A 20,528-nucleotide genomic window follows, 5' to 3' on the forward strand; every position below is an offset into this window, starting at 1 on the left:
ACTAGACCATCGGGGCCTTATCTGACGCCGGGGATTGGCAGCAGACGCTTCTGCTGCCACAAGGCCAGCGTGCCCGGCCGGTTGATGCAGCTTAGGGGTGGTAGGTGCTCCCCCGGCAGCTGCTCCCCCGACCCTTCAAATGTTTTTGCGCGTCTGGGTCGCTCCTCCTACCCGCCTCGTGTATACGAGATGCTCACAGTCCACTATCTGTGAGCTGCTGTAGCTGTTGGTCTTAGGAGGTTTTGCGGCAGTCTCCCTATATACCTCTCCCATGGGCCAGGTATATATAGTGCTCTGTATCCTACCAAACATCGTGTTTTGAGTAGTTGATTCAGAGGCCAGTGCAACTAAATTTACATATGCATTGTATATGACAGTTTGCTAGCTACTGTGTTAATGCCTTTTATATCTGAAGTGGTCAGTTATAAATATCACTGTTTTTCTCCTCATCCCTCTGTTGCAGATGTGCGGGGTTTTTCTTTATACTTCACATTTATTTGTGAAGGTTGTCACATTACATTGCATTGTTACCATTATAATGGATATGTCAAAAAGTAAAAGGAATCAGGAGGGAGAGGACCCTGTGCTGGTTTCATGTAAAGCCTGTTTGTCCTCTTAAAAATAAGAGTTATGGTATAACATACCTTTGTTAAACTCTTTCATCAAGATCCATAGGGTCCAGAGGAACTACCTTGGGGATATGTGGTTTGGAGGAAACCCGGCACTAAACAGCCAAATCTTTACGGTCCCAGGATGCACAGGGTCCTCCCCATATGTACCCCTCCTTCTGTACTCAGTTTTGTAAACAAGCCCATTGGCGGGAGAATGAAAGTTGAGAAGTAAACATTACACTAGAAACACTAATACAATAAGAGAGGGAATCAGTGACCAGAAGGAACAGATCCCACTGAAGCCAGTTGCGTCAGGGTGGGTGCCCTGTCAACCCTATGGACCTCGAAGAAAAAGTTAACAAAAAGGTATGTTATACCATAACTCTTATTTTCTTCTTCAGGGTCCATAGGAAATACCTTGGGGATGTCTTAAAACAGTTCCCTTAAGGGTGGGGATGCTCCTGAGCAGACAGGAGGATCCGCCGCTCAAAGGAAGCATCCTGGGAGGAAAAAGTATCAAATGCATAGAATTTGATAACGGTATGGACGGAAGACCAAGTGGCTGTCTTGCACAGCTGTTCAGCCGAAGCGCCATGCCTAACCGCCCACAAAGGTCCTACAGATCGAGTTTGCTGTTAAAACGGAAGACTCAGGAGCCAAGCAGTCAAAGATAAACGAGGTAGGTCTGGATGTAGGCAGGGACCCTGCACTAGCAGACCCGGCCGAAGAGGGAGTTTGAGCGGAGTATCTATGGAGATACATCAGGTTGGTGAACTGATAGCTTCATTTGAAGACATGTTATTTAATTTAAATACATACTGTGTGTATAGAAATTTCTTATACTCCCGGGAGTTTTATTGATATTTTTGAAAGTCTACACACTCCCTGATATGTGTTCTTAGAGGCCGCCTACTTTTTTTGTGTATTTCTTTATTCGGTGAACTAATGGCGCCTGGGCCAAGCCGGAGTTATTAGAATCACACTGCCGCACTCTGGCTTGAATTTACAGAGAACTCTTGGTAGAAGAGAGAATGGAGGAAACAGGTAAGCCAACCTGAGACTCCACCCCACTTCCTGCGCATCTACGAAGGCGGCTGAGGGGTCTCTTGCCTTGGGCCCATATCTGTCCAGTGTGATTTGGATGTAGGTTCTACTAGAGGGCAAGGGCCTAGATAGAATCTGACAGGGGAGTTGTGCAAACAGTCTTCTGGGGAGTAACCCCTAGGAAGGCATCACGTAAAAAAAATCATAGTAAGGAGTGGGATTTCCCACCTAATGCACTCTCCCTGTGGGAGAGGGTAAAAAGACACTAGCCTTTTTGGAATCTGGAACAATTTATCTAGAGTATTCCATGCTTCCCCCTTAAATTCAGTGAGCTGTTCAGATTGAGGTAATCCAGCCTAAATCACCTTCTGGTGTCTGAACACCAGGTTTGTTAGGCTTTAGGAGCCAGTACTTTATCTTCTATAATGAGGATTGAATTAAGCACCCCTGCTAGAGAGGAACATCCACTGATGCCTCCTCCTCTCCGAGATAGGCCAAGAGACAAGTGTATCCTCTGCCCCTTCAGATAATGTACGAGAATCTGAAAGCAGGGTGGACTGAGAGGATGGTCCAGTCCATTTATATGCTTAGATGGCTGATGCGTTATTCGCCTGTATCTGCAGATAGGTAGATGCTAAAAAGCCAGATTCTGAACTGAGTGGACGTAACCCTCCATCCAGGAAAGATGTATAGGAAGAGAAGGTAGCTATAATCACTGTGGGAAATCTAAAGTGGGAGGCAATGTGGGGGCTGCCCACTAACTGTGTCATAACCTGAGACCAGGAGGACATTCAAGGTGACCCCTGAACGGGTGCTGGCGAGGTGGACTGTTGTGGTGGATAGCAATCAACTCACAGTCCACCCTGTATGAAATCCTGAGAGGCCTACAGCACAGCCTTACATGAAACCAGCACAGGGACAACAGTTTCCTGTTTCCTTTGTGCCAAGACATGGGAAATATATGCAAGTAACCTACCACAAGTGTAGGGTTAACAATGCAATGTGACCCCCTTCACAGAAAAAATTAAATCTGAAGCACTCTAACCCCCATTCACCAGGTAATTGGGGTTTTGGAAAAAACAAAGAAAACAAACATTTTTTTCAACAGCAGAGTTAGCATATGTTATGTGTTTGGGTAGTTGATGTTAATGCCCTTTTGCAAATGTAAGTTTGGTAGGATCTACATGCATTTAAATATATCCAACCAATGTGACTATGATTTAATGCCCATGTGTAAATATACTTACAAATCGGCACTGAATCAACTTTATACAAGCAGAAAAAGCTGTTAGGGTTCCAGTACTATATACCTTGGTCCTAAGAGAAAGGTATACTCAGAGAGTGAGCCCAAATCTCCCCCTCAGCAATACTCAATTGCAGCTGAACATCTCCATTAATTAGTAGGAGAGAGGGGGATGGGCAGCTTAGTCTTCACAACTAAATGTGAAGTACAATTTAACCCCTACACACCTGGTAGTTGAGGGTTAAATGGAGCAATAGCGGTGATAGTTAGAACGGACAGTCACAATTAAAACCTATATGAACTCCTGTTTCCTTTTACGCTTAGCACCTTCACAAATATCTAGTAAATGTGAAGTACAAAGAAAACCTCTATACCCTCCAGAGGAATGAGGAGAAATAGCAGTGATAGTTATAACTGACAGTTTAAAAATAAAAAGCAGTATATAAACACAGCAGCGCTAATCAATGCAGATACAACCTTTAGTTGCACATGGGCTCTGTATCAACTATCCAAAACCCTAACAGAGTTGACTGATGGGATATAGAGCGTTATATACCTGTCCCATGGGGGAGAGTTATATACAGGGAGTTCCCAACACCTCCTGAGACCAAACCGCTTTCAGAGCACAGAAACGTGGTGGGCGAAGCGACCCAAAAGCACAAAACGTCCATAGCCTGGCCCAGGGGAGGGGCTGCCGGGGTGAGAGCTTACTTCCCCTATGCTGCACAAACCAAATCGGGAACGTTGGCCTCTCAGCAACAGAATGCGCCTGAAGCCCGTGCCAAGCGATATTGTCCCGTTGGCCTAGTTTGGGAGTGGCGAACCGGGCACTCACTGCAGCAGCCTCCACACATCTCCCATGCTGGAAGCCCAGACTGACTCGCTCTTACCAGACTTCTCCATGTCCTCCGGTTGCAGTACTGCTCACGGCATCGCAATTTAGTAGGTTCCGCTGCGACCCTGCCGAAATCACCAGACCACACAGGTTATTGGTGTTGCGGCACCGTTGGGGGTAGATGGAGTTGCAGCATGGACATCTTATACGCCCTGTTGCTAAACTCAAGAGTTAAACCAAAAAAAAAAAAAAAAACAGTATGGGATTGAAAACAGTCCCGTGTTTTGTTATAACTGTGCGCCTCCTGCAGCACCAAACGAAAAACTGAGTACGTGAGGTGGGGTATATATGGCAGAGGACCCAGTGCATCCTGGGACCGATAAGAGTTGACCGTTTGGTGTCGGGTTTCCTCCAAACCACATATCCCCAAGGTAGTTCCTACAATAAATAAAAGAGGAACCATATCTAACTGAGAAATTAAAGCCAACTTTTTTCCTTGTGACACTGAATTGTAATCACCCTTATTATGGTTGGAATATCCACAGTTTCCTTGTCTACGTGGTGTTATAATCATTTTATTATGACTTAACATGTTTATGGTTTAAAGTGCCTGGTTTTCCACTTTAGGTTTGTCTATTTATAGGATGTAATGAGAAGTCTTTGTAAGTGTTATCTTGGCAGCATTTCCCATTTTACTGCACAAATTGAGAGAGGTATTTTATCTATCCCTAGAGTAAGGCAACCAGGAAAAATAGAAATCTAGCATTTTAGAGGATGGCAACACATAAAACCAGCAAACGTGACTCAAACTAAACCAAAGTGATATATCATTGTTATAGTTTCACACTTTAAAGTTATGTTAAAATGGCACTCCAAAAGCTCACCAGAAAACAAGCCAGAGGTATGGGGTTTGCATATTTGAAATATTAATAGGTCCATCTACTTTGCATGTTGGTGCTTTGAAATCCAGTGGCACAGTGAAATTCAAAAGATATCTGAAATGGGAAGAAAAAAAAAAAGCCTGTCATATGCTGTGTTCATGTGCATCTTGTATCACCCCATATTAGTTATTTCCCCTCTTCCCTCAGTAGATGGAGAGAAGTTAAGGGGTTAACATGGGGATCACTTGCTTATGTAGTCATAGAGCAATATAGGTTTATAGCACAAATAAAAAAAAATTATTCTGTTCCTTCAGCATTTAATAAAAATGATAAAAGCCTTCTTACAGTACAAAATGGACACGTATTCCATTCAAGTCTACTGTCTTAGCGAAAAGACAAACATTGGAGTTTATGTTCTCACTCTACAAATAAATTAGACTCAATTTTATGACATACTGTAGGGTTACTTGTTTACATTGGATTTCTGCAAAGCATTTGCTTAACATAACAAATTTAGCTTTAGCAACAATTTTATTAGAAGGATTCAGCTGATTTTCAGTAGTCCTGGACAGAGAATTGGTTTGCACCCAATCTCTTTCTCTGTTATTTCTAGATTACCATTGACTGTTCTGATTTCTCCTACTGAAGAGTAAGATTTCCTGATTTATTGGACAACCAAACACGTGACCATCAGCCACTCCCTCTGGTCTCTGGGCCAGGTCTTAAATATATTCCCCAGGGAATCTATGGGAGATTTGCTTACAGTTTCCCTAACCCACATTAACATATCCAAAGCTTTTCAGCTCCTGGGGATTCAGAGCCACCAGGATGTAAACAGTTTCCCTCTTAACATAGCCAATCATTAACCAATTACGCTGTATTAACTTTAAAAAGATACAACCCCATAACTGTTTATATACAGCTATCTTCCAACAAATAGTTTTCTATAGTTTATAGGTTAGGGATTTAGTTTCCCCTGACTTTACAAGCACCCACAACAAATCTAACACAAGTGAGTCAAATAAACCCATAAAAGGTGGTCCTAGTCACTAGACACAGTAACAGGGGCGTATTTATAATGGGTGCGGGGGCACATGGGCCCCTAGGTCCAGGGGGGGCCCGCACCGTAAAACCTGCAGCCACACCTTTTTTTCTTTTTTTTATACCTACCTCTCCGAAGTCCCACAGTGTAGCGCTACACAAAATGCCTGGGAAATGGCCGCCGTGGCCATATTCAAGGCATTATGCGCATGCGCAGTAGGAAATCACACTAGTGCCCGGAATCTACTGCTGCTTTCGCTGACTGCAGCAGGGGAGAGAGGAGGGGGCCCCGGACTGAGAGCGAACATGGGCCCCCTCCTCTCAATATGCTTCTGCACAGTAATACATATTGTGGTACAATTGTAGATGACCTGTTTAATGAATAAAAGATCAAAAGTTGATTGTGAAGTATTATGAATATTGCTATTTTAGAGACCAACCCCATCCTCCATATGTTTTAAACACTATTCTTTCTTTTCCTTAGATACACTTTAAAGAGGCCTCACCATTGAATATTATGTCTGTGGAACGTTTCAAATTTTAATGCATTGTGAGATGCCAATTTTCCGACTGGTTTTCTTTGCATGTATATTTCTGTGTGATAACAGTATATCATCAGCAGTACAGGAATCACACCTGCCTCTGACTTCTGATATACATTTTTTATGTAAATATATACATTTTATCAGCTATTCTTCAAAGTTATGCTGGGCATACACTATACAATTATCTGTCCAATCTGGCTGGTTGGAATGAAGACCTGGTAATGTATGGGAGCAAATGACAGTCGATCACATGGTTTTAAACACTGGAAAACGGACAAAAAGATCAATTATATTGGTTAAATTTGTGCGTTTTAACCAATATGTCTGAACAACCATTTTTGTCTGTTTTCCAATGTTTGGGAACATATGGTCAATTGTCATTTGCTCCCATACATTACCAGGTTTTCATTCCAACCAGCCAGATTGGACAGATAATTGTATAGTGTATGCCCAGCATTAGAAGTAATTTACTCTATAAGGGCAAAGGGCAGCTTCACTTATTACTGGATGACTTGCAAGAAGTACTAGATGCTTCTCTGAAATATTATGTTACTACAGGTTACTCCACAGATCATATTCTATTTGTATCTGGCTTCATTGTATGTGTACAAAACTTGATTTCAAGTATTAGGTTTGCAGTACCTTTACCTTGCAAACCACCATCAAAAATGACTAACCACTGTATTGATGATTTTCTATACTCCTATTTCCACATGCTCGATTGGAAAATCACAGATAAGCACATAACCCGTAAAATAAAAGTATTCCTTTTGAACAGATCTTTTTACACCAATGATACGTCTATCTAATCAATATTGTACAATTTATATTCACAAATAAATGAGTGGAGGTGTAGTTCACATCTTTACAATATTTCTCGTGGGGTCCAGAATTTAAATACATTTTAGGTAAATGTATACTGTCTGCTTAACACAGAGTGAACTGTACAGACAATGAACTGTACTAGAGACTCTCAAAAACTGTAGTAGCACTGCAAATGAATGTAATGTAAGAGTGGCATGGCATATATGTAAGGAAAAACACAAAACCTTCCACCACACCCCTCCAAATAAAAAAAAATAAAAAAACACCACTTTACCTCAAAAGATCGGTTGGACTATATTTCTCATCCGAGTTTTCAAAAAACGAATTTAAAAACTCTTCCATTAAAAATGATATCTTCTCTCTAAGTCCCTGCAAACAGAATAAAATTGAGAAACAAACCTAATCATCTCAACTCCGATAAATAAAAAGAAAAAAATCAAATCTAAAATAGCAAAATTTACTGTATAGAGAAATACAGGGAGCTACAACGCCACCCAAAACTAAACTACTAACTTTTTAACTGCAAGTGATCCTGCAGGAGGTTGTGCTCTAACAGTACAGTGATTACATTGTAAATACATTTAAAAAAAAACCCACTAAACAGAACCTGAATTAAGAGGACATTTAGAATTGGAAAGAGGGATGACACACTTAAGGACTAGACAAAACACAACACAAAATTGCTTTACCTGTTCTCCTAAAAACTTGCAGACATTATAGAAAATTTGTGCATTCCCAGGATTACTTCTGAATGCAGCGATCCAGACATCTATTCCATTTTCTGGCTGTCCAATCTTGACGTACACAGAACTTATAGCCTCCAGTATATCACAGTTAGCATTAGAATTGTCCAGCAGCTGCTTACAAAGATTCACGGCTGCAAAATGCCTTAACCAAAAACATGCAAGGTATATAAATTTACACAGAAGAAAATTAGCTTTCCAATGCCAGTGCTTTCTAAGTTCTTACCTTTTAAGCATAAGCTGTAATGAGATCATATTTTTATAAAGGGGTAGACAAACTTCTATTCTTTCCTTGGCATTCAGGTCTTCATCCGAGCAAGAAAATACAGCAGCTATTAAATTGGAAGAAATAAGATCGCATGTCAATACTAATCTTCTATAAGGTTATGACTTGAAAAAAAACTTAAAGGCGGCTATCACTAAATAGTAATCAAATAATAATTTATGATCCATTATGTGAGATTTAATATATCACATTGACCATTTCTTACATAATGTTCAAGGGATCTCTATTTCAGACATCTTAAGGTGCCCAGACACATACTGATATACTTACGATCTGACGATGTGTCAGATGTCCCTTGAAATTCTCCCCGGCAGCTCAGCACACAATATGCACACGATACGCTGTCCAATCTTCATCCGATCTCCTGCAGCCAGACTTTATAGTGCATTGTGTCCTAGATTGTCAGATCTGTCGTACTGCACGGCAGATCTGAAGATGCGATGTGCGACCTGCGGGGGCGCGCATCGTGATCGGGGACTCACGATCTGGCCATTTTTTACCCGATCTGTCATTCCAACGTTTCGGAATCGGCCAGATCGGGGGAAAAAAAAAAAAAAATCGCTATGTGTGTGGGCACCTTAAATCTTGAGATATTGCAACATCTCCATTATTGCCTATGAGCAGCTTTCTTGTTTTCAAATCAAAATTATTAGTCATCCGCTCACATGGCTGTCCACCTGTTTCCCTTGAATATAACATGCTTCTTTTTTGGGCTAAGCAATTAGAACAGTAGCAACATCAGTTATTATGCGATTCTTTTATAACCGGGAGCAGCAGGACAGCACCTCTGCTCTAGCACACCACCCTTCCAGGCCCCTCACTTTCACTCAGTGCTACAAGGGGGTGACAACTTTTGTGAGGCTGTGAGCCTGTTTCGGAGTGCATCTTTGTAATGTGCATGCAAGTTACAATAAAAATTACTGAAGCTGTTTAATAGCAATGTGTAGCTCTCCTAACTTGTTTCTGTGTGGATTAGGGGATATGTGACTGGCACTTATTCTACCTTGATTGGTTTTTTGGTGGTTGTTATGGACTACTAATATTGACGTCACATGGACAAGCCAGCCAATGGGATGAACACCAGTGTAATCTGGAGATCATTACTGCTGTGCAGAATTTCAGAAACACTTGGCTCAATGCAGGTGTGGTGAGAAAAAGACATCATAAAACTAAAAGGTTAAACTTGCTTCACATTCCCTCTCCCGAGTAATGTTTAATATTCAATTGATATTTTTAGGATTAGGGCTTCAATGTTCTTAAACCTTGTCACAGTGGGGTTCGCTGTTGTTGTATTTATTAATTTTTTAAGTACTGCAAGGATCAGCATGTCTTCTGGACATCTCAGTAGACACATTTCAGTAGGGTAACAGTGAAGGATAACTGCTACCGCAACTGTCTCTGCAGCAGAGAATCAAGTCCAGATCATATAACCAATGGTGGGCAATGATAGGCAAAAGTGCTGCACATTTAGATCTTATGTGCTACGGTTACATTCAATGCAGTATCACTGTTACGCCTTTCCTAAAGGTGCTATAATTGCTGCTGTTGTATTTATGTATTTTTGACGCTTCCCCCATTAGTCTGAATTCTTTACATTATACTGATTTAACATTTTGATGAGCCAATGAGATTGGCATCGAGGAAAGAAACATTAACTTTAGTAAATCCAACATGTTCCATAAATCAGAGAGGAAGGGGTGGGATCACCATTTCAGTCACTACATTTGTATATTGCATCTCTGCTAGTAGTTAGGATCATTCAAATATATTGCTGTAAGCCAGTAACAACAAAAAAAATAGGAAAACAAATAAACACGACCTCAGATATGAGGCCTTAAAACAATCCTGCTGTCCAGTAAAACAAATGTTGCTGCAATACTGTAGACAAAGCAAAAAAACACAAATAAGTACACATGCAAAACAGCAACGATAGGACACACCTTCAAATAGAGCAAGCAACATGACAGGATCAGTCGTTATACTTTGGGGACTCAGCCAAGGTATTAGAGATGGCTCCTTGTTAACTATCCTGGAGTGGTTTGAAATTGTTGAGTCATAGAAATTAGGTAGACTACTGAACTCCATGAGGTGAATGTAAGAAAGCCATGCTAAGCAGCGATCCTTGGGAGTAAGGTGATCTGCCATACTCTTCGCACAAGGAGACTTTAAAGCATTCTGTGAAGCACATTAAAAACAAAGTTAAAGCTTTGTAAAACGTGCTTAATAAATGCTGTATATTTATACAATGGTTAAAACGTGAATCAACTCTCCATTCATTAAAAAGATTGGATGTACCATCATTTCTGGCATGAACACAATGCCAGTGTCAAAACAGACCATAATATTTCTCTATAGTAATGTAAAAGATCTTTACCATTTTAAAATTCAAATATTATGCAAATGTGGTTAACACTATTGTCTCCTACATTCTGAAGGGCTCATTTCACAAAGTGCTGCAAAGTAACGTTGTGGCCGTGTCAGACAAGCCTAAAGGCCCCTACACACTAGACAATATCTTGAGCGTTTTGGCTGATACCGACGCATCGGAACAACAAACCGTTCATATCGTCCAGTGTGTACACACGATGCCGCAGGTCTGCCACATACTCAGATCTTTTGTACATGCAGAAAGATCTGAAGATGTAGCTAGCAGTGCCATGCTACTGAATGCAGCAGGACGCCCGCTACCCCCCCGCCGTCGCTCCATCACTGCCAGCACCGGCAAGTGTATGCACTTGCCGATGCCGGCACCCATGCAGAGTCCCGTCGCTCACGAGATAGTGCTGGGTACACATCGTCTAATGTGTACCCAGATTACCTAAAGGAGAAAAATAAACTCCTTATTTAACTTATTTTAAACAATGAATCATTTACTTTCAGCTGTCACAACGTAACAAATTACATTTAATTCCATCAGGGTGATTCTGCATATAAGCATCAAAGCAACACTATAGCACAGAGGAGTGTCATCAGCTTTACAGACTATTTGCTGAAGGGACACACGAAAACACAAGAGAAATTGGTTTCTGCTTGGTTACTAAACAGGACAAGAACAAAAAAATAAAATGTTCAATAAGTCCCCCCTCCCAAATTTTTTTTTTTTTTTTTTTACTCTTAATCATTGTCACTATGTAGCAACTTACTTACCTGTAAAATGGCAAGCGCACTTTGCAGTCTTCCTGTAAACAGGTGCAGATGTACTCGGTATAGTAACATTTCTAGACATTGCAGTGAAATCTGGTCGGATCTTTCATCTTCCTCTATTTTCTGCATCAGGTACTGCAATGTTCGACTGCACACTTTATCCTTCCCATCAAAGGAATTCTCCAAGGTCAGGAACTACAGTGCAAAGAAAAATAAAAAATTATAGAAGAATATGCTGAAGAAAGTGTTGGACTGGAGTGTTGGACTTTCACTACAACGGGTCTGAAGAAAGTGTTTCAGATGTACTTTGCATATTTCTTTATACTTCTTCTGAGGTAATCCTACTTTATAGTTTCTTGCTACCATGCTTGTTAACACAACTGTGATTAGTCTGAATTTTGAACTATGGGGTCAATTCCACTGAGACACACATGCAAGTAAGGTTATATGCTGCACTTCTGGTATCGCTTGACTCATGGATCTTTGCATGCAGCCCCATAGGAGTAAGATCATGCCACGAGATCAGCTGCCGTTATTCCGTTGTTGCAACGTGCCCTCCTGACTCCTAAATGAATTGACCCCAATGTATGAAAATATTGTTTTCAGTCATATTACTGTACTTATTCTGAGACAAAGAATACCAGGATTTCTTTCTTTGGAACTGAGCAGCTGCACTTAGGTCTTACCTGTTAAGTCTTTTTCTTCGACTCCATAGGGGGGCACAGGGATGACACTGGGGTATAGCCTGGAGAGGAGAGTCTGGGCACCAAATAGTTAATAAAACTACCCACAAGCCTAGGCTCCTGTCCTCTATACTCAGCCACAGGCCTCCAGTATACTTTGCAAGCCCACGGCAGGAGCGAGGCAGATGAGAAAAGAAAGAAGGCCAGCACAAGCACACACAGAACACCACATACCATGGAAAGTACAGCCGGCCAGGTCACCAAGGAAACATCCCCGGGCAGACAGGTGCGTCAGGGTGGGTTACCCTGTGCCCCCTATGGAATCTAAGAAAAAGACTTACAGGTAAGAAGAGTCTCCTTTTCTTCTGCCACTAGGGGGCACAGGGATGACACGGGGATGTCCCAAAACAGTCCCCATTGGCGGGGACGCTCCTGAGCTGCAGTGAGCACAGAACGCACAAAACCGGTGCCCGAGGACGCAAAAGATTCGAAGGCATACAACCTGATGAAGGTTTGTGCAGATCACCATGTGGCATCCTTACAGAGCTGTTCTGCAGAAGCCCCACAGTGTGCCGCCCAAGAAGTCCCCACTGACCAGGAATGGGGTAGAAAGGTTCGCAAATAAGTTCGGCGAATGGTGAAGCGGAGCCAGTGGGCCAAGGTCTGCTTAGTAGCTGGCCAGCCCCTCTTATGAACGTCATAAGATGAATAGAGAATCCCACTTGCGAATCTCCCTGGTCCTCTTAACGTAAAGCCGGAGAGCCCTTACCACAACCAAGTAAGCTTCTGGCTGAGAAGAATCCACAGTGTGGAACGCAGGTAACAATCTCCTGATTGATGTGGAAGTGGGCTACCACCTTGGGAAGGAAGCCCAGGCGAGTCAGCAGCACAGCCCTGTATGAATGGAAAACAAGGAACAGAGAGCGACAAGATAAGGCGCTCAAATTCGATACGCGATAGCTAGCAGAAAAACAGTCTTCCACGTGAGTCAGCTCAAATGGAGCAGACTGGAGAGCTTGGAGAACTAAAAGACAAGTCCCAGGGAGCCACAAACAGTGGCTGAACAAGGAGGACTCCCTGGAAAAAGGTTCACGCTTCAGGGAGCAGAGCTATCTTTCTCTGGAAGAGAACAGACAAGGCTGAAACCTGGACCTTCAGGGACGAGAGCCGGCCTGACTGCAGAAAAGAAAGGATACGGGAAAGGCAGAGATACCTGGGGTTAAGATCTCTAGTCGAACACCAAGAAGAATAGGTACGCCAAACCCAGTGATAAACACGTGCTGAAGAAAGCTTCCTAGCCTGCAGCATGGTCCAAACGACCATCCTGGAAAATCCTTTTGCTCTTAGGATGGATGTCTCAAGAGCCACCCCATCAAAGTGAGACGTGCCAGATCCAGATGGAGATATGGGCCCTGGGACAGAAGTTCCGACTGCAGGGAAAGACGCAGTGGGGAGTTGACGGAGAGGCCCAGAAGATTATCTGTGTGCCACACGCGCAGAGGCCAATCTGGTGCCACCAGGATCAAAGTGCCTCCCTCCAGCTTGAACGTGCGGAGAACCCGAGGAATCATTGAAATCGGAGGGAAGACATGAATCAGAGGGGAGGTCCAAGTACCTGCTAGAGCATACACCAGGAGAGCTTCCATAACCCTGGTGCAGGAGCAGTATCTTGGCAGCTGATTGTGACGAAATGCCACACCAGGAGAGCTTCCGTAACCCTGGTGCAGGAGCAGTATCTTGGCAGCTGATTGTGACGAAATGCCATGTCGATGAACGGTAGGCCCCAACGGCGGACCAGTTGCTTGAAGACATCTGGATGCAGCGTTCACTGGTCTGCATGAACATCCTGACTACTTAGGAAGTCCGCTTCCCAATTCCGCACTCCCGTGATAGAGACCGCAGACAGTGTTGGAAGATAATGTTCTGCCCAGCGAAGAATGCGGCCAACTTCCTGCAGGGCTCCCTGACTGAGTGCCTCCCTGGTGGTGGTTGTAGGCCACCACTCTGGCATTGTCTGACTGTACCTTTACCGGACGTCCCCCCGCAGGAGGTGCTGTGCCTGACACCGTGCAGTATACAGGGCCCTAAGTTCCAGAATGTTGATGGAAAGCTGGCTTTCCTGACGTGCCGAATGGCCCTGAAAGGTTAGGTGACAACCTGAAGGCTTGCATCGGTGGTAAGAAGGACCCAGTCCTGGAACCAAAAGGGGCAGCCCTTGTCCAGATGGAAGCGTTTGAGCCACCACGGTAGGGAAGACGCACCTCCTGGGGAAGAAAGTCAGAACCTTGAGGTTTGGGCGAGACTTGATCCATTGCTGTAGGCTGACCCTTTGCAGAGGCAGGGAATGGAATTGACCATACTCCACCATGTCGAACGTTGAGACCAAGGACCCCAGGAATCTGCATGCACGAGTGTATTGACACCTGACTCTGAGAAAGGAGCGAATTCTGGTTTGTAAGGTCAAGGTCAAGATCTTGTCCGGAGGAAGGAAAACTGAGCTCTGGATTCCAGCAAGGGTCGCAGGTGGAGCATCTCCTGGGACAGAGAGCTGGATTACTTCCAATTGATTATTAATCCATGTGAATGTAGAATCTCTACAGTCAGATGGATGTGATCTGGGAATTGTCGGGAGAAGCAAGTAATCTAGGTACGGTAAAATTCTGACGCCCTTGCGGTGCAGATGTGCTGCCATTGCCGCCATGACCTTAGTGAACACACGAGGGCTCGTAGACAGACCAAAGGGTAATGCCTGAAACTGATAATGGATGGTTTGTATAGCAAACCTGAGGAAATGTTGGAAAATAGAGAGATATGCAAGTAGGCATCCTGTATATACAACGGTGCCATAAAGTCCCCCGGTTCCCATGCTAGATGGACCGAAGAGACTCCAAGCGGAATTTGGGAATCTGAAGAAATTTATTCAGGTGTTTCAAATTGAGAATGGGTCGAAAGGAGCCATTCGCCTTCTGAACCAAAAATAGATTGGTGTAAAAGCCTAACCCTCTCTGGGTCAGGGGATCAGGACTAACGACCCCTGAGGCCACGAGAAAGTGAACAGACTCCTGGAGAGCTTATGCCTTTTCTGGCTGTGTAGGAAGGGCGATGGAAATGAACTGGGAAGGCGGACGCTGTCGAAAGAGGAGAACGTAGCCCTGAGACACGACGTCTCTGACCCAAGAAACCGGCCTCCCACTATGAGATCCCCCGGGGGGAGGCCTGCCCCATCATGCGGCAAGCTTGTCCGCTGGATGTCTAGTGGACCAGGGTTGCTTACCTCTGGGCTTGGAGCTTTTAGAGGCCGAACCCTGGCTCCTGGGAAATGGCTCTGCCCGAAAGGAGAGAGATGCTGAAGTCCTAGGTCCCGCAGTGACAACAGATGGCAAGAAGGTAGATTTAGATGCTGCCAACGTAATCACCATCTTGTCCAACACTGGACCAAATAGGGAAGGGTTTCCAGGACCCTCTTGGATTCCATATCCACCTTCCACGTGCGCACCCAGAGTTCTCTTCTGGCTGCAACTGCCAAGCCTGAAATTTTAGAAGTTAAAATTCCTGAATCTATAGTAGCTTCAGAGAGGTAAGAAGCCAACTCTCTAACGTGTGTAACCATAGTGACCAAGTCACCTCTGTGTGCACCAAAGGTAAGTCCTTCCTCCAAAGCATCTACCCAGCGGCCGAAGCTTTAACCACCCAAGCTGATGGGCTGGACGAGCTAGAGCCCTTGCGGTCACAAGAAATTTTCCAGTTTACCATCTGTAGGATTTTTAAGAGATGCAGTGTTAGGGATAGGTAGGAGGGATGACCTAATAAGACGAGTAATGTGGGAATCTACCGGGGGAGTTGACTCCCACTTGGCTCTATCCGCTGCTGGGAGAGGGTAGTAGGTAGCAATCCTCCTGGAAACCTGAAAGCAACTACTAGGGTGAGTTAATTCCTCTACCAGGTGGTCTTCTAGCTGTGAAGAGGGCAGAAATTCCGTCACCGTCTTTTTCTGCCTCTTAAAAGCGGGTGCCTTGGATCTAAGAGGTTTCTCAGAGTCTTCCACTAGAAGAATAGATTTTACTGCCCTAATAAGATGCTCTATGTCTACTGGGGACATAGTTTCCTCTGGGACAGAAGACATCTCCACATCTAAGTTAATGGAAGCACTAGTCTCACCATCTGACGAAATCTCTGAATCCGAACCTCTGCCTGATAAAGGAGCGGAGCCATCGCATGGAGCAGACCTACGTCTAGGAGCCCTATCCTTTTCTAGCATTTACTGAAAGGATGTGGACACCTGAGCTAACCTCTGGACTGACTGTGTAAACTGTGACAATACCTGAGTCAGCCGTTTCTTGACTAGAATTCATGGCCGCAACCACCTGTTGCAGGGCCCCAAAAGCAACTGGCACACAGGCCATTGTGCTCTGTATCCTGAGGTGAAATTACAGTGAGACACTTCTTACATGTGTGCAATGCTGTAGCGCCTACCTCCTTGGTAGTCTTATTTCTGGACATCCTGAAAGTCACAGAAATCCCCCCACACACCCAAATATTGTAAAAAAATAAATATATTATATATACACACACACACAAACACTCTATGTATATGTGTGTGTTTGTTTTTTTGCTGGCTCTGCAACAACTTGGGCCTATTCCAGATAATGTGCTTTTATGTACCATGGATGTCAGCAGTCTGTATACTGCTATTCCACACGCTGATGGCATTAATGCCAACCAGAAGTTTCTTAAATCTATGCCACAACAGGTCTATATCAGTGTACCTCTATTTGTACAGGCGTGGGATCTTGTTTTGACTCAGAACTACTTTATCCATGATGGTAATTTTTTTCTTCAACTGACCGGGTGTGCGATGGGGTCCAATGTGACCCCATCATACGCAAATATTTTTATGTTGAATTTTGAAGAGCAATTACTTCTACAACTCCCTATGGCACAAGGTAATGTGTTGTATATAGACAACCTTGTTTGTTATTGACTGTCACCTGGATGGATGATATCAATTTGCAGGTACACCAATCAAGTTCAAATTCAAGTGTCACCACTCTGAAATTGATTTCTTGGATGTTAAAGTGAGGTTGAGTGAGGGTAATATCGCTACAGAAGTTATATATATATATATATATATATATATATATATATATATATATATATATATATATATATATATATATAAAAACCCACTGACCGCAATACTTTATTGAAATTGTTAAGAAATTAGAAACAGGAGGTTCTATCCATGTCCAGGCAAACACTGCTTGGTCCAACTAATCGTAAAAAATGTGATGAACAACTCATTTGGACCACTGAGTACACTGCTGCTAGTTCAGGGTAAGGAGGGCATCTAAAGCCCTATGGACAATAGTTACATCAGATAAGGATCTACATTCTTCTAAAGACAAAGAAACCCCTCATGGCTTATAGGCGAGGTAGAAATATAAGATTTAGGGGTCTATTTATTAAGCAGTGTTAGGAGACAGAGTGAAAGAGATAAGGTGCCAGCCAATCCACTCCTAACAGGCTGTTTGAAAAACGACAGTTGGGAGCCGAATGGCTGGCACCTTATTACTTTTCATCGTCTCCTAACACTGCTTAGTAAATAAACCCGTTGGTCATCAAAACAGACATTACAGGCCTTCACGGGGCGATTTTATCAGATCCGATCTCGCATACGATTCCCTTGAAAATTCTTCCCTTGACATTCTGCACGATTTGTATTTAGAAAAGGTACGATTGTACAAATGACCATACGATACGATGTATTAAGATGTATCACATCGTACTGTTCCTTTGAAATAACATGAGTCTGTTGCACCTGCATTTTCTTGCAACTTCTTTTGCATTTTTTTTATGTGTTATTTTTTGCATACCAGGGGTTAGTTAATTGTCCCCGGTGTTTGGTTCTATATGCTGCCAGTTATCTACAACAATGGTCCTAACATCTCTACTATGTGGCAGCTGTAGTGTTAATTTTCGGATGCCATTTGTAATTGCATGCACGTTTTTTCATTTAGTAATCATACCTCTACAGCACTTTGTATATATTCCTTTTTTTTTTATTGTGTGTTTTCTTTATTCTTACTTTGAGCACTTATTCCGGTGATTATGTTTGGGTTGATAGGAGCAATGTAAACTTTCAGGTCAGCAGACTAGGTGATGTCACTTCCGGGTGTGGTCTTTTCCGGTGCTCTGTTGCTCGGACGCGCTGTTGGTAGGTGGGTTCGTCCATTTAGGTGAGTAATGCGTTTTTACTCTTTGTACCTTGACAAAAGAGCCTGGTGAGCTCTGAAACGTTGGTGATTATATATGAAGCATTTCTTAAAACCCAGAGTGCAGTAAGGAGCAGTCTAGTGCAGCTGCTGGGAGCAGGCTATGAGAGGAGACCGGAGTTCAGCTTCTCTCTCCAACACTGAGGCTGGCAATGCTGTAAAATGGGTGCTCAGCATCTTGGGGGAGGAGAAGAGAAGGGAGGATCTGCCTGGGGCTTACTCCTGCAGAGGGAAACCGTGCCCCAGGGTTAGAGGAGGGACTAACAGGGAAGCACCCACCTCCCCCGTCTGGCATAACCCTAGTGTACATGGCAGCCCCTGGCTCCATATATTAATCCCTGGTGGACTAGTGGGAAGCGCGGTAGACGGGGAGCCTACTGCCAGCACCGCAGGAGGTCTCCTGCTCCGGCAGTGAAAGCCTTGAACCCGCGACTCACGGCATGCAGGGGGAAAGTCTTACCTTGTCCCTGGTGAGTGATGGCTGCGGATGTGTCGGAGCTTGTGGCAGAAGTTAATGACCCAGTCACCAGTGCGCCTTACACTGCCCACTCAGTAAAAACTACAGTGCAATAAAGTAAATAAACTGCGAGGGACATCCTAAAGCAGCCTTCCTATAAGATGGTGCCCAGCTCCTGCCGGCACCAAACTCAAACTGATGGCCTGTGACTGGGGCAGGGTATAGAGGAGAGGAACCTGGGTAATTTCATTAACTATTTGGTGCCCAGACTCTCCTCTTCAGGCTTTACCCCAGTGTCATTCACGTGCCCTCGTAGTGGAGGAAGAAGAAAGTCCTTGCTATTCAGTGTTAAAATGGGACGCCAATGGGAGGGACATGAACTGTGCAGATGGATACATGTCCAACACGCTATCCCCACACCTCCCAGGCAGTAAAGGGTCCACTAGAATCAATGGAAAGGGGTGAGATAATTTTGCTGAGGAATTAGGCAGTAAGGGATAGCAGGAGTAACAATTCCCATGCAAGGGGACATGGAACGAATATACTCTTGTTTAAAAAAGTCCAAATACTCACCATCCACCAAATCCTATAGGAAGGGGCATATTCTACAGCTGTCTCACACATTTCTTCAATTTCTTCTCTAGATCCTCTTTTGGAGAATAGTTTGAGGTAGTGGCTCCAGATCTCTGGATTATCTCTATTATGCTCCAGTGCCCGGGATAACACATTTAATGATGAATCCAAACACTCTGAGAAAGTCCTACAAATAAATAAATTCACAATGCAACTTAAAGGGTTATGCTGTGTCAAATATTTAGCATCAATAACAAAACACAAATTCTACAAGCAATGTCAAATAATTAGCAAACATGTCTTGCTGAAAAATACCATAAATGTATGCCCTTTAATTAAATCAGCTCTTTCAGAACCAAACAGGAACCTATTGCGAATGCTGAAATAATTCCTACAGCGATGTCAGAAACAATCCCCTGGAGAACAGCGATGACTTCGTATGTTTGAACATACCTGTACAGAAGGGAACCAACAAAAGGTATACATATTTGTCACAGCTTGGATAGAATACTTTTTGTGACGTGCACAAATTGGGTAGATTCAGACTGACCAATACAATACAAAGGAAATCTTAAAAGTATGGTCAAAAGAAACTAGCTTTATTGGAAAGAAATTATGAACATAAATGTTTTTAGGTTACAGTGCAAAATGAGCATGACCATAAGGAATTTATTAGAAAGTACCAAAATGTAATTATGCGAGAAGCCATATTACCCTAAGTTATGTTCTACTTAAAGTGGTCCCACCCTCTTTCCAGTTTACACAATGCAAAGCTTCAAAGGATCGAGTAAACAAAGTAACACTAAACAAGCATCCCAAACAAGGAACAGTACTGTGCAATATGGGCAACACTGCTTCCATGAGAACATTCCACAGATGCCCCTAGAAGGAGGCATGTTCAAGCACAGCTTAACATAAAACGTTTGTGCCTACAGTTAGCATCCCTGGATGCAAAACATGAAACTGGTAAAATTTTGTAAACGTGTGGCCAGTAGACCATGTCTTTGCTGGATGGAGCACCCACTGATACAGAAGAGTGAGTGGATATATATTCTGATGCCAGCTACCCAGAACAAACCTGCTAAATGGAGGAACTAACCCACCTGGCTATAGTCTGTTTTGATTCTGGCAAAATACTTCAGTGCGCCAGCATCAGTTCATGTTTTCCAGGTCTCCTGACAGAATTACAAGTTAAATAATTAGCTCCACCGTAGGATCTTTTAAAATGTGTCAGTGAGTAATGAATACACCTGTGTACCTGCTGAGTAACCTGGAAAACGTGAACTGTTTGGGGGTCTGAGGACAGAGTTTGAGAACCACTGACCTAAACTACATAAGTCAGAAC

The 20,528-nt window shown here is 43.3% G+C and overlaps 1 protein-coding gene across 1 annotated transcript in view; it reads right to left on the reverse strand.

Annotated features, from left to right (window-relative positions):
* Positions 1-20,528, reverse strand: part of ZFC3H1 (zinc finger C3H1-type containing) — a 134,451-nt gene that overhangs the window by 16,569 nt on the left and 97,354 nt on the right. Inside the window, exons 22-28 of the mRNA XM_088452529.1 lie at positions 19,184-19,370; positions 11,202-11,393; positions 9,995-10,229; positions 7,995-8,100; positions 7,715-7,913; positions 7,300-7,394; positions 4,618-4,728 (exon numbers count right to left, since the gene is read on the reverse strand). Coding sequence (XP_088308655.1) covers positions 4,618-4,728; positions 7,300-7,394; positions 7,715-7,913; positions 7,995-8,100; positions 9,995-10,229; positions 11,202-11,393; positions 19,184-19,370 — 1,125 coding nt within the window. The remainder of the gene's footprint in view (positions 1-4,617; positions 4,729-7,299; positions 7,395-7,714; positions 7,914-7,994; positions 8,101-9,994; positions 10,230-11,201; positions 11,394-19,183; positions 19,371-20,528) is intronic.

The sequence above is a fragment of the Taudactylus pleione genome, unplaced genomic scaffold (assembly GCF_031769625.1).
Source record: "Taudactylus pleione unplaced genomic scaffold, aTauple2 ptg000038l, whole genome shotgun sequence".
NCBI lineage: Eukaryota > Metazoa > Chordata > Amphibia > Anura > Myobatrachidae > Taudactylus > Taudactylus pleione.